This window comes from Pseudorasbora parva, chromosome 22 (assembly GCF_024679245.1).
Source record: "Pseudorasbora parva isolate DD20220531a chromosome 22, ASM2467924v1, whole genome shotgun sequence".
Classification (NCBI taxonomy): domain Eukaryota; kingdom Metazoa; phylum Chordata; class Actinopteri; order Cypriniformes; family Gobionidae; genus Pseudorasbora; species Pseudorasbora parva.
In genome coordinates, this window is record NC_090193.1 from 16,136,260 (window position 1) to 16,152,160 (window position 15,901).

Consider the following 15,901-nt stretch of genomic DNA (forward strand, 5'->3'; position numbering starts at 1 on the left):
TTTTACTGTGAACTCAAACAGGACTTCATAAAGTTTGTATTTTTATTTTCCCTTTAGAAAGTTAGACTTGGTTGTTTTACACTTCCAGATGAAATTTACTACATGTAACAATCCCTCTAGCCTAAGCCAGACCCACATCAAGATGTCTGGTCTGGAAACTCACCATAGACAGGGCTCAATCCGAGGGACGGGATAAACGGTTGTCTTTCAAACTCCCTCTGCACGCGATAGGATAGCGCTACACCAACCAGAGCAACGAAGGTGAAGCAGAGCTCGTTGATAGATTAAACATTCGCCGTATCCGGTCGGCAAAACTCAGAACACATCTTCCCTTTTTAAGAATGACTTCAGTGCCGTTCTTTGTCCTTTTCTCAGAGAAAAGCTTAACTCCGAGTCTTCCAGAGTCGCGGTCAAAGCTGATTCGTAAGACCGGCGTTCGCCAGTTTCTGTGTTTACTAGAAGCACGCAAACGCAACTCTGCCGTCATCATGTTAAGCCCCGCCCACCGACTCTATACACGATGCGATTGGCCCGGCAAGTTAGGGGAATACAGCTCAGAAGGTGTGTTGCTAGACGACACTTGCGGGCAGATTCAATTTGCTGCCGCTAGGGTGTGTCTAGATTTCTAGGCTACAATCCCTCAGCAAGTTATAGCCATTTATCATAACATTATGATAGGTGTATTTTATTTACTGACAATGTGTCCTAAAAAGTTCAAGTAGTAAAGTAAATAGAAATATTGTTATATAATAACACAGGAACAAACATTTTGATAAAAAAATATTTTCTGTTTGGCTCAGAGAGGACCAACCCACGTGCGTTTCCTTGACAAATTAATACTGCATATTTTGATGACGCATCCATGCTGACTACGGAGCCTCCGAATGATCAATCACGAGAAAAACTTATGGAAAGTGGAGGTTCTCCTCTTTACGATGCAGTTTACAGAATACAGAATGGATTTAAAAGTTAGAACGATGGTTATTTTTAGCCATGGGCGGCTGTCTCTGTCGCTGTCTACAGATTGTGAAACTAAAGTACATCTATCCAGGTAGATAAAGTAAACATTACAACAATTAATTACTAATACCTTATTTAAATGTAAAAGTTAGTTAACATTTGTTAATGCACTATCAACTAACTTGGGGAAAAAAGAAGGAAAAAAAGATTTTTATTATCAAACATTAACAAAGATTAATACATGCTGTAAAAAACAGTGTTTATTATTTTATGTTAGATAATGCATTAACTAATGTTAACAAATTATTTTACAGTGAAGTGTTACCATAAAATCTAACATAAAATAGTTTTTAGCATAGCAGGATGCTAATGCTTAACAAATGAATTGATGCGCTTTTCCCGAGCAGCATAATTTGTTCCAAACCAGTCACTTAATTTCTGTTCAACCGTTAGAATGCTGCCTTAGAAGTCAGCTCACTATGTTTTGGAGCAATAAACACCACCGAATTAAACTTCACTGAGTCATGAAATGTAGTTTGTGTGCTGCGAACTTAGTCGAAAAGTATTTTTCTTTGTTGTGGGCAATCAGAACTGGCTAATTATCTCCCACTCAATCACATCAATTGATTCACGGGATACTGGCTCCACTCCTAGAATTACACTAATGGTGCAGGCTACTCCGACACGCGGTCATAAATCCTGTGTGCCGGCTTCCCGGGTCACATAACGCGGCGGTTGGGAGTGACAGAGAGAGGCGCAGGGAGGTGGGTAACATGCACGCTCTGCCAGCTCACTGCAGAGTCTCCTGGCATTATGGCACCCCAGAGGGAATGAGGCGCAATGGATGTAAAATTTGTGGCTCTAATTCTGCCAAATGTCCAAAGGTCTCCCTTCCAAAGACTTTGAGCTTTTTCTTTACTCTTGTTTTATACCAACCTGATATGAATGGTACTTTTCAAACTCCATTGCCATTACTATAACAGGCCTTTTTACACAACTCGCATTCAAACCTTCCCAATGGAAAAGATATATTTAAAAAAAAAAAAAAAAAAAAGCATAAATTGCCAGCTATTCATGTTAGAAGTAGGGAAACAGAAAGGAATAGCAAAAAGCCAATTGAAGAACTGAGTAAATTTTGACAGAAACAGAAACCAGGGCTCAACAATAAGGATGGACTGGGGCCAGTGTGAACGATGCACGGGACAGTTGACAGAATTGTCAATTACCTGATTGGCCCAGTATTGGCACATCCTTTTAAGCCTTGCCAATTTAAATATCAAAACACAACAAGATGCAGAGGAGAAATCAATTCAGCACTCACAAGCTGTGTGAGAAATGTTCTGTGCGCACACATCCGAAGAGCTTGCGTAGAAATCCACTCTATTTAAGTGACAACAGCCTAATATGTCTGCTTCTGTCTGTCTGTCTTGTTTGTTTTTTTGTCCGTTTTTTATGTTGACCGGCACGTCGTCCTCAATAAACCCTTCTCCGGGGTGACGACTCCGATCTTTCAAATATTCATATTCTTGTGTAATCGACGCGCCATCCTCAATAAACCCGTCTCTTGTGTGATACCCAGAAATTTTGAATATTCAGATCTTATATGATTTCTGACCTGTAAGGTTGCCAGAATAATAATCATACACTGTTTGATAATAGGCCAGAGGAGAACTGGCACCCCGACTGAGTCTGGTTTCTCCCAAGGTTTATTTTTCTCCATCATGCCCGAGTTTTGGTTCCTTGCCACTGTCGCCTTTGGCTTGACTTGCTCAGTTGGGGAAACTAAAATTATGATCCAAGTTATTCAACTAATTATACAAATTAATAAAATTAGGTCTTATTTAATTCTATAAACTATAATACTGATCTGCCAACATTGTCGCTATATGATAAATTAAAATAAGCTGATAACATCACTGTTTTCTCCAGAACGAATGTACAGCCAAATCAATTTTTTTGCAATATTGTCCTGTTTGACACTGTGAAGCTGCTTTGAAACAATCTTCATTGTAAAAGCGCTATATAAATAAAGTTGATTGATTGAAGTTAATCAAACAACAAAAGAAAAAGAAAAATCACTTACTGTTTTTGTAACTTTAATAAGGATTAAACTACATTTAATTTATACAGTGAAGAAGGCTATGTTGTGTTATTTTACATATGATTACTTTATTTAATTTCTATAACTGAAGAGTGTAATTTCAGTGGTATCTAAAATATTGGTGTCATAACCTTATTTATTACAATATAAGGTTACATGGGTCAAAAAGAACAAAAACAATAAAATCTGCAAGCAGTGATGAAAGGGCCTTTGCACCCGGGGCCACCGCCACCCGGCCTCAGGAAAATAGAGGGCGACATTCATTTAAAGGGTTACTTCAGCAATTAGCATTAAGCTATTTATCAGTAGAAACCCAGGAGTATATTCGAATGATCATGCTTTCCCCTCTCATATTCCCCTGAGACGAGAGATTTGTGTATTTAATGTCTGGAAAAAAGCCTCCAGTGATGCAAATATTGTCATTTTGCGTCATCTGAGGCTTTTTGCCCAGAGGCTAGAGACTACAGCAAATAGTAGGAGCCATTTCCACACCATTATTTTATATAGTAATAATATTTCACAATATTAGCTTTTCTGATATATTTTGATCAAATATATATATCAATATACTTTTCAAAAACATTAAAAAATAGTAATGTTTCCACACTTTTGACCGGTACTATCAGCAGGTCAGAAAACATGAACTCAATTTAAGGCCATCTCTAATAAATTTGAAAAGAACATCTCATCTGATAATCCAGTGCCAGTCAGACGGCCAGAGAGCAGGAGACGGGATGGGAATGGAGCTGTTCTGACATCTCCAGTAGGTATTAGCCATCTGAGTCTTCTCTAAACCCTCTTTTCTTTCAGAGTGCTCTTGTGTTTAGGTCAGATGGGATTAAGAGATTAGATTAGTAGTAGTTAATTGCCAGTGCTGTGTAATTAACACAGGGGTCAAAAAACCTGACCTCTTCAGCATGACAACAACTTTTGAACTAATCAATCGATGCCTGGGAAGTAACTTCCGTGTGATATTTCTAGTTGATCTAGCTACTTTTTACAACACAGTGGGGTGTAGTATGACAAAACACAGAGTTCACATTGTGTTCACAAAACTAGGATGCCCCTGCATGGCATTAAAACCTACTGTTGTTTGTCATTTTATTAAAGTAAAAATCATTATTATTATACTACTGTATATCATTACGATTGTTAAAACATTTGGGGTTGAAGATTTTTGTGTCTTATGTTTACCAGGGTTGCATTTATTTGATCAGTAATATTGTAGCCTGGATGCCAGCCGAACTTAGCCCCGCTCACAACATTTGAGGTTGGGAAGTTTGGTTTGGACTTGATCCGTTGTGGAGCAACTTTGCTCGGACCAGAGCTGTTCAGACCAATCCAATTGTCAGGGCGAGCTTTATATGATAACGGACAGATGATCTACAGTAATGTCACTTAAGAGTGCTTGTGTTGAAGTTGTTCTAATTCTAAATGGAGCACTTGTTCGTATTATGCACTCACCTTTATTATTTCTCTCAAAAATGATGATTGTGTTGGTAAGTACTCTGTGTATCCTAAAAAAAATCTTTTTACAACACAGGCAAAGATCATTTACACTCATCTTCTACTTCTTCCAGCGTGCGTGCAGTTAAGTTCTGTTGACAACTGTGTGTCGCAGTCGCTCAAGTCAACATATGTCACTTACTCCGTTGCTCTGATTGGTTGTAGGTCTATCCAATTAAGTGCAGAGGCATTTTCTTTCCTGGTTTGGTTGAAACCAATGTTATCCAATAAACCAATTTTATTTTAACATCAAATTTATATAGCAAAGCTACATTTTCAGCAGCCATTACTCCAGTCTTCAGTGTCACATGATATTAAAGAAATCATTTTAATATTCTGATTTGCTGCTTAAGTAACATTTCTTTTTATTATCAATGTTGGATACAGCTGATTAATTTTTGTGGAAACCATAACACATTTTTTTTTCAGAATTCTATAGAAAGCAGCATTTACTTGAACAGCATTTATTTGAAAAATATGTTTTATTCTAAATGTCTTCACATTTGATCAATTTGAAGGAATTCTTGCTGAATAAAAGCATTATTAATCCTTTTCAGTTGGCCAAGATATCTAAAAATCCTTTCTTTGTATTGGTCTTAAGTAATATTCTAATTTTCTCAGATACTGAGCTTGAGATTTTCCTTAGTTGTCAGTTATAATCATTAAAATTAAAAAAAATAAACATTTGAATTATATCAGTTGTGTGTAATGAATTAATATAATATACAAGGTTCACTTTTTTAACAGAATTAATGAAATAAATCAACTTTTTGATGATATTCTAATTATATGACCAGCACCTGTACATTACTAACTAACAATGAAAAATATTTCTAAAGCATATTAATCTTAGTTAATTTCAATATTTCCTTAAAAATGTACTTATTAAGTTTAAAACACTTTATCTAATAAGAACATTTAATGGAACTTAGCCAACATGAACAAGCAATGAACATTTGTATTTGAATTAACAAACATTAAGAAAAATAAATAAATACTATACAAACGTATCACTCATTGTTCGTCATGTTAGTTACTTTATTAAAAAATTACCAACCACAAACTTTTGAATGGTAATGGGGGAAAACAGATGGTGAGTGGACAGAAAAGAAACAAAAGTGTACTACCCAAGTTGCACAATGCATAAGAGCTTGGTCTGGCTATCACCAGACCAAGCTCAATTTAAAATTGAACATTGGGGAGTCTGGGGAGTCTGCTCTGTATTATCTACTGCACAAGAGGCATGATCAACTGGCATTATTCAAATAACTCTGTATGTAATTGGATAGTCCTTCAACCAATCAGACCACAAGAGGCATGATCAACGGGCAACGACCCATCGTTTCTCTATCCGTCATCGTGTTAAACCCGTTAACAGTGTATCAGGTGTATAAACCAGTCTGTGAGTGGTTCCCACAAAAGTGTATCAGAAGCAGTAGAAAACAATGTACAGCTTTCCAGACTGAGTTGCAGGGCAAAATCGAATCGCCGGCAGATAAGGCTGGGTTTACCCAGTCTACATAAGAGCACTAAATACTTCAATTAAGTCATAAGCAAATCATTGCGTGCTAGGATTGCTGTGTCAAGTTGTTTGGCAGATTGCTGGCACTGTTTAATGAGGTTTAGAGCAATTTATCGGCAGGATACAAATTTTTCTGTAATATTCTCATCTGTAAGTGATAGAAAGTCAAAGTAACGTCAGTGTTTCCATTATGCAAAACAGCTCGACTTAACGATTAAATGTCATAGCCTTCAAATACTTCAAGAAATCAAAACTCCTTGAAGCCAAAAACCTGGCAAGAGCTTGGCAAAATCCAGTAATTATTTTACTCGACATGGTAGCTAGCAAACCCAACATTGTTTCATGAAGGACTGAAAAAAGCCTTGTGCTCTCTTACTCCCAAAAATTCAGAAAAACTATCTACTCATGGTCTAGCTTCAATAATGGAATGCATTCAGCAATATGCATCAGACAGCAAGTTAATTGACTTTGGGTGCCAACTCCAAACTTACCGTCTTACAATCATGTCTAACAAACAGGGCCAGTTGAATCTGTTGAGGCAATTTTCACAATAGAAAGTTCCCCAAAACTTATTACAAGGGAAAGCCCCGTGAAGCAGCCTGAGATAAGTGCCTTTCTCAAGGGCGCAATAGTTAGCCTCATGGCTCGCTCCTTGCAGGTGTCAAACCAGCAGCCCTTCAATTACCTTCTGCGCCTTAACTACTACAACAGCCCACATTCACAACAGTAAGCTAGATAATAAAGGCTAAATAAAAAAATAAAACATTCCTGCATGATACTAAATGTTGTCCATCTTTAATTTTATTCTGGAGATAACATAAACTGAACATTTATGCCCTTCAGCCTTCTGAACATGAAATGTCTGTAAATGACACTTCAGTTCTAGCAGTTTTGGCTAAGCCGTTTGTTTGGGTCGTTCTCTTTTCGTTCTGTCATTTGACAGGCCGCCTGCTGGCTTTAATGAAGACAGATAAAAGAAGGAGTGGGGTATCATCTGCGTCTGGGGACGAGGCGTGAAACCGGGTTTAATTGCCTTCATGATCAAGAGCCTTGAGGAGAGATTCGTTGCCCCTCGTCCAGCTACTGCGAGTACACAGCACCCACTTCGAGACTCATCTCCTTGTGAAGTTCAGTCGACATCCTTGCACCCTGTCCTGGACGCTAACAGACCCAGGAGAGTGGATCTGCCACAAACTCAAATAAAGAGTCTTGACTAAAATGCAAGCAACTTATGGCGAAATGCAACAGAAACAGTGTTTTAAATTCATATAAATTACTAGAATTAACCCAATAACTGGTTTGACCTAAAAAAATGTAATCAACATTAACACTTCCTATTTCTTACACTGCTTTTATGCACTGAATGGTAGCATCTATAATCTATAATACCACTATTCCTCATAATTGTTAACAGTTCGTAAATATTACTTTTGCCCATTAATTATGGCATCTAAAAGTGTGTATCAAATTAGTACATTTGCATTCTTGCGCTCTAGCGGTTACTAAACTGAAGTGCATGCGTCTTGCAGAAGAACATTGTAGCCGGAAATACTCTCTCTGTTTATGTCTATGGCGAACCACGCAGGGGCTGTGCTCCTCCACAGCGGTACCTACCAGTCTGGCCTGAAATAGTCCCAATATAAACACTAATTATAAGTGTATTATAATTATTCAGGGTACGACAAAAACACGGTTTGGAAAACGGATTCATTTTGTACATTCTCATTATATCATTTTTGTAAACACAAAAAAAATGTACAGACAGCAGCGTTAATGCAGAGCAAATTTCACATAGAATTAAATAAACTCAAATTAACTAAGTTAAGTACAATTAACAAAGAAAATAAGTAACTTTAACTTAGCAAGTAAAAGGTTGAGTAATTTCTTTGTGAATCATTAATGACTTCAATTTCATTTTTGGTTGAACTAACCCTTTAAAGCTACACTATATAACTTTTCCGTCCGCTAGAGCAGGGGTTTTCAAACTTTTTGTGTGTGTGGACCACTATTTGTAATCAAAAAATTTTGCGGACCACCTCATAACACATAATAAAATACGTCTACACACAGTCCTGCCTGAATTAATCCGCACCACTGAATATGCTTACTAGGCTATTTTAGTAGTTGCACAATAACTTGGAATAAAATAATCGGGATAGGTCTTGGGTAGAAATCATGTTTGTTGATGTAATTATTAATGTTACTGTAGTATAAAGCAGAGCAGGACCGAGTGTTGTGGAGCTGAGCAAGGCCGCTGGAGTGATTGTTACACAAACACACAGCACGCAAGCAGTGGGACTTTTATTATGAAGGGAGTCACTGGCACCTTTGACAGGCAACTCCCTCAGATGTCCCAGCTACGTTAAAATAGCAATTTTCTCACAATTTACAAATAGTTGGAAACATTTGGGATATTGTAACACTGGCCTGGTGGTTATTGGATATTTTACTGCAAAAATACTACATAGCGCACCTTTAAATACTTGGTGCCATCAAAAACAGTGCTTCAAAATGTATGCACAATAGCAGATATTTGTCCAGTAGTTTTTACTGCTATATGGTACCAATTAAAACAGTGTTTCAAATTCATACATATTAGTACAGATAGACCGATATTAACCAATTAATAGTGTTAACTGGTAACGCCGGATGCACCATTTACAACCGTTTCTGGTCAGACTGTATGATATTCTTCTAGTAAGATGTACATTGGCTGGTTTCACAGTTCACCTCATCCCAATGAGACACGCTTCTTACATAAGAAAGTGTTCAAAAATAGCTAGATTGGACTACTCAATACTAGAACTACAAGATTGGACAAATACTCGATTAGTCCACCATCATGGTCCAAGGGATTTGGGTGGATTTATAACAAAATGCACAAAACTCTTGATCCACCATGAGATCTGTCTATTTCTAATTAATACAAAAATTCTCAGAATCGGAGAGTCAGTCTGACACATAGCACATTGCTTATTAACTAAGAACCTTTAAACCTCCCAGAGCTGTTTAATTATAGCAGGTATTTGATCAAAGGCCCTCAAAGTCAACGGGGTAATTTAGCCTGCATCAATCTGAGGATATATAAACAATACCCGCTGTAACCCCACAGCCTAACTCTCTCTCACTCTCTCTCTTTCTCTGAGTTGAGAGGACAGATAATGAACTAGAGGCTAAGGGTTATCACAATAATTTGGTTCTAATTTGTTCAAATCAAGAGAACTAAATTGCCTTTAAAATCTCTAGCCTGCTCAAAGGGCTCTGACATCTGTGGTCCTTTAGCCCTCATTGACCACCAGGGCAACAATGGCAAGAATGAAAACTAATTCATCAGCTTGATTTTTTTCTCACTGCAATACTGCTTGCCCTTCGCCTCTACATCTGACAAATTACCTTAGAGTTTTCCAGCGATGGATTTTTTTCCTTCGCACAAAATAAGTAATCAAGTAAAGGAAAGCATAGAGCATTAAGCAATTGCGTTCAAAAACAGTTCGATAACAATAGTGAAAATTAGAGATGCACCGGTCGACTGACCATAAATTGGAACTCACTGGATTTTAGTTGTATTTCGGCCGATCACTATTCTGGACTTGCAGACCAACTGCATTGCAATGATATTCCAAAATGTAATTTGTGTGGAAATATTATAAGTCTGTAAACAGGACATTAACACAGGCCAGAGACACTCTGAAGATGGATAAAAAGAAGAGAACACAGGTATGTATGTTTGGATCGTGAAATGCAGTGATTGCCTTTTTTTGTTTTAGGCCAGTTTTCCTGTTATAGAGCAAACAAACAAAACATGCATTTGTTGTAATCTTCCATGAAAAATCATGAACGGTGCATCACTACTGGAAATAACACGTGTTAAGGACTGCTGGCCATGCAATGTAATCTGGCAATGTGAGTTTCTCTGGAGTCTGCCGGAATGAAATTAATGGAAAAATTCTTTCATCCTCCCGCCCGTAACCCAGGACGACCAAAGCTCATCTGTATGTTGAAAGAGTGAAGCGAGCTAATTAGTGATTTCACCTCACGGGAGAAAAATGAGAGAGAATTCAGTAGTCCATCAGAACTGCCAAGGTCTTCACACTGACTCATTAAAAGGCTGAAGGATATTTGGAGTACTGAAGGGTTGTTACTGATACAGGATCAGGAATACAGATTCAGACAATTTTTCAGTTATTAACGTCAAAATATAAGAATTTAAAGTCAACATGAAATAGCATTTGCGTTAAATGACATTTCTTAGTGACCCGGGTATTAAGCAATAGAAACAACTGTAGAGCAGGATTTTTTGGAGCATTTATTTAGCAACATTTATTATTTATCACGTATATTCAATTATAGCATCTGTTTTGGATATATTCAAACATTGTATTTGTATATATCATGAGCATAAGTGTCAGTGACATGATGTAATTTTTGGTCCATTTGTAATTTATTAAAAAATATATTAAGGCAATTCATGCATACAATGAATACACTTGTTATATGATGAATATCCTGTTCTGAATTCAAAAATAATTTAAATAATGTTTTGGGGGCATAAAGTTACATTTTTACATATTTTATACATTTAAATTTTTTTAATTAAATTTTTTTTTTTTTTTTTTTTAATCTTTTATACTTTTAAATGTTATCAACCTATTAAAAAATCCCTAAATGCCTATTGAGTTGTTTCCCAATTCTGTTCTTGGAGGCACATCGACAGTGCACATTTTGGATGTCTCCCATATCGGACCCATCTATTTCTGAATCAGGTGTGTTTGATTAGGAAGAGTTTAAAAATATAGTGTTGGGGTTTCTCCAAGAACAGGATTGGGGAAAAAACACTGACCAACTAGGCATTAGCCAAGTATCAGCTGAAAAGAAACACTGTCTCAGGCAGTGTTCATTTTGACAGCAAATTTGGATTTAGTTTTATTCATAGTCTTTTGACTAAAATGCCATTTAGTTTGAGTCATATTTTAGTCACCTGAATTAATTGTAGTTTTAATCTAGTTTTTGTCGACTAAATATCCTAAGATTTTTAGCTCAATTGTAATGCACTGAGCATGTAAGCATTACATAACCGGCTTACATGAATACATTTCAAAAGGTACATTTTGACATAATTGTGTTTTTGACCGTTGAAGTGCAAAAAAACACAAAAGAGAGCTCAATCCACTTTTTTGCTTGCTTTTTAAAAAACACCTATATAGTTTTTTATAATTTTGTATTTCTGTTTTAGTTGGTATGTCAGTTTAAGCTAAAGCTTCAAACAAGTTTAAGTTTATTTTATTTTTTTAATTCAGTTAATAATTAATTCATACATAATAAATAATTTTTATTATTAATGGTTTTAGTTAACTATTTTAACTTTGATACTTTACTGGATGATATGTCAAATACTGTTCTTAGACTTTCCAGACTATGAATTAAACGGGAATGAATTCATGAATTAAATACAGTTTATTGTGTAGCCAAAAATGAATATATAATGACTATAAATTACTTTTAATTATAAACAAGCTCAAAATACACATTATTTACTCTTAATACTCTTATTTTGAAATGTCTGTGCCTGCACCTTTTTAATATATTACTGTATTAACATCATAAAATAAACATTGTCATTATACCTCATACATCAGTTCATAAACAATCACCTGGCATGAATGTGGGTTATTCATTGATTGAGCCGCTCTGAAGCTCTGTTGCGTGAGCCAATAGAATGCGCAACAGCGCCGCATTTCCCCGCGGTTAGATCAGCCCATTACAAATCAAATGTGAGCATCTATTACACACAGGACATCAGTTCTGACTGGATCTCTTCCCTAAAGGCCTTACTCCGCAAGAACGGAGAAAAATGTCTTACTCCCAGGGTCATTTTGTTCTCGTAACCCTGGTTTAGGAGTTCTTGTAGCTTGTTCTTATAGAAGCCCATTTCCGCCACTAAATAAAACAATTTAAATAGTAATTGCGAGTTATAACATAACAATCCTGTGATATAAAGTCAGAATTATGTAATATACAGCTCTGGAAAAAATTAAGAGACCATTTTTTCAATGTTAAGTGGTCCTTAATTTTTTTTCCCAGAGCTGTGAAGTCAGAATTCTGAGATATAAACTCTTAACTGTGTAATATAAAGTCAGAATTGTGACTATATAATGCAATAGCGAGTTTCTACCTCAAAATTTAAATTGCACCATTGCGAGTTTACATCTCAGAATTCTGACTTTATAACTTGTGAGAAAAAAAGTCGGAATTCTGTGATAAAAAGTGGCGATTACTCTATTAATTTTTTTATTTGGTGGCGGAAACGGGCTTCCAAATGTATGATTGGTCAGAAATGTAAAGTGGGCGGGGTTTATGCTGAGAAACTGAGATGTTTGGCACCTGCCTTTCTTATGAAGTAACGAACTTTGTTCTTGTTCTTGCCGCCTCGAGAAAACAAACTTATTTCTTTGTTCTTGCAGAGTATCCCAAGCTTAATTGTCCCTTTCTAACATGTCTCATTTTTATTCGTTGACAAAAATGACAGTAGATTTGTGTCATAGTTATTGTCATCCAAAACCGGTTTTTATTTAGTTATCGTCTCGTTTTCATCAGTGAAAAAAGGTTGTTGAAAATTTTCATCAGTGAAATTAACACTGGTCTCAGGGAAAGAAGCTTATTTTTCATTTGGAAGAAGTGATGTGCACTGGTGAACCGTGCACAAGACGACGTGTTAATAAAGAATGTTCTCGCCTACATTGGTTATACAAGTGTCCTAGAACTCCTCCATATTCCATATTTCCATACCTGACAGAAAGAAGAGAGAGAAAAATCTAACCCAGGGAAGCCAAACAGGAAAATGAGGTTGTTTTGTGTTCCGTGGAGGGTGAACTACTGTCAAACCCAAGCAGCGCTGACAGAACGCATTCACGGATCAGAACCACAACAGAGCACGCTGTGTCACTATCACTGCAGAATCTTATCATTCCTGTGCTACCGCCAGCCAGTCACGGCCAACGTGCGAGAGACCAGACACCTGGGCAAGCAGACTGGTCAAGCTGCCAGGGAGGAAAGAAGAGTCAGCAAGCCTGGCTGAGCACTGAAGGATGCTGGGGTGGTTGAGGGGTGATTGTATATAGGAGCAGATATTGCCTGTAGACAAGGAAATCAAGCTGAGAGAAAGAGAGCGAGCGAGAGCTTGTTGCTTACCCTTGTGGTTGATGGACCATATGCACTGCTTGCTCTGAACGTCCCACATTCTGACAGTCTCGTCATTGGAGCCAGACAGCAGGAGTGTGCCGTCCATGGACACAGACAGACATGTCACCAGATTTCTGTCCAGGAGGAGAAAGACTGTTATAGTGAAAAGTCTATGTGCAGATTTATGCAGGTTTTATATGCTCTACATGCCTGCTTATGTTTTTTAAAAATAATAATGCAGTCATAATATGGTAGTTAACATAAATGCTCCAGACATGGTGCTCGTATAGGAAAAGCAGGTTCCAATCAAACACAAAAAATGTACATTTAAAATCCTTCAATTAAAAGTTTAAGGCTGTTTATGAAAGGAGTGTAGTATGACCAAGGCTGCATTTATTTGATCAAAAATACATTAAAAACAGTAATATTGAGGAAAAACTTGATTTATTCTTGTCAAGCCTGTGAAGGAAAAGCCACAGTACATTTTCAACATCATTACTTCAGTCGTCAGTGTCACATAATACCTCAGAAATAATTAGAATATGCTGATTTGTTGCTCAGTTATCATCAATTAATATTGATACTCAACTACTAAAGTGATAGTTCACGCAAAAATGTATCTGTTTATGTTTATCTGATGTTTGTCATGAGCTACAGGGTTTAATGTAGATTTGTCTGTGCATGTTCTTTTGTTTTTTGTTTTACTCTCAGAGATTGTGTTACCATTCACATGCATTATACAACTGACAGACAGCAACGGTTGGAGTTAAAAATCTTCAATTGTGTTCTTCTGAAGAAACAAAGTCTCTCATATCTTGGAAGCCCAGGGAGTAAGAATATAAACATATATAATTTGAATTTGTGGGTGAACCTTTAATAATGGTTCTTTTTATTATTATCAATGTTGAAGAAAAAAAACAGTTGTGGCTGCCTGAAATCTGTGTGAAAACTTTGATTAAAAAAAAAAAAAAAAATCAGGATTCTTTGTGCATAAACTTCTAAACAACAGCATTTAGTTGAAATAGAAAACACAGTTGTAACATTATAAATGTCTTTCCTGTCACTTTTAATCATTTGAATGCATCTTTATTTGACAAATTATTCCTTTTTTTCCAACAGAAATATTAAGCAGAATAAAATAGTTTTCAACATTGATAATAATAAGAAATGTTTCTTGATCACTAAATCAGCATGTTAGAATGATTTCTGAATGATCACGTGATAAGACATATGCACTACTGGTCAAAAGTTTTGTATAATTATCTTATTTAAAATAGATTATTTATTTATCTTATATAAAAATATTAATAAGAGTATTTAAACTTAGTCAAAGCCACAATAAAATGTTTATCCTCTAATAAATGAACATGTGTTTGTTAAAGATACAAAGTTTTACGCCAAATGACACCCTTTCTGCCACCAGCCGCTGCCAATTCTGCAATTCTCGCTGTGTGTAACCTGAAAACCGCACAGCAAATAGAGGCTGTGATTATACCTCCTGCCTGCACCATCTTACAGGCAGAGCTTCAGCACAAAGGACAGAAAGAAGGAATTTAATCCAAAATGAGACCGCTCCAGAGAAGAAGCCAGAAACTTTCACCTTTCTTCCTTCTACTGACTGAACTTTGTGCTCCAGCAAAAAAACGCAAGACTTTTCCTGAAGTAATGACTGAGGGCAGACACATGGGTCACACAAAAGAGCAGAAAACCTCACCCGTGTCCTTTGAACACCTGATTCCCGTCGCTGTCTGACTGGAAGGTTTTATCCCGGCTTAAACTCTGCCAAGCAGGAAAGAAGGAAAGAAAAAGAACAAAGGGGAAGGAGAAACATTAATGTTTAATGTGGAGAGAACCATCCATATGCGATCATGGGTTGATAATAACGACAGCCTGCTGGCTTGGGGTCACTGTTAGAGTTACAGGTCTCGCTACATCTTACACTCGTTTATCATGTACATGTTTTTATGCCGACTGGGGCAACTGAAACAAAATAACCTTATAGTTGAGCACTGGCTAAGAATTTGTTTCATTCGAATCAATTAGCGTACAGTCTTGGTACACACACAATCACGCTCCGTCCTCCAGCCTCCATTAGGTACAAGGGGATTTAGCCCCGACTGTCTCCTAAACGGTCTGATCGATTAACTTAATGGCATTAATTAAGGAAGAGGCTGTAGGAGAAGTATGGTGGCCTGGACTGGACCATTGCTGACTCAAATCATTACATCACCTCTTTAAAGACTGGCAATAAGGAGCATCAATAATACATGACAGGAAGAGTTAAAGCCAGGAGGAGATCTCGAGACATTCTGGAAGGAAAAGCATGTCTTTCATATTCAGATTTGCACATTAATACAGACAGACATCGCACTGGTCGGAAAATAAAATCCATGTGATTAGGAGGAGGAAATAGTTGAGAGACCTTGTTATAATTCAAATAATAGAGCTGTTCAGTTTCCAGTTCAGTCCTGGAACCCAGAAGAGAATTGGCAATTTCAAGCCATGAGTTCCCTCTGGAATATCTAATGTGTTTTTAGAATAGCAGTTTTTGATTTATGATTAAAAGGAAGTTTGTGGTTTAAATTACTTGAAGAGACTTTCACAATGTGTTCAATAAAGTTAATTAAAAAACA

The 15,901-nt window shown here is 36.7% G+C and overlaps 1 protein-coding gene across 1 annotated transcript in view; it reads right to left on the reverse strand.

The window, feature by feature from the left end:
• Positions 1–15,901, reverse strand: part of wdr18 (WD repeat domain 18) — a 131,351-nt gene that overhangs the window by 30,167 nt on the left and 85,283 nt on the right. Inside the window, exons 6-7 of the mRNA XM_067431129.1 lie at positions 14,983–15,047; positions 13,278–13,402 (exon numbers count right to left, since the gene is read on the reverse strand). Of these exons, the coding sequence (XP_067287230.1) occupies positions 13,278–13,402; positions 14,983–15,047 (190 nt within the window). The remainder of the gene's footprint in view (positions 1–13,277; positions 13,403–14,982; positions 15,048–15,901) is intronic.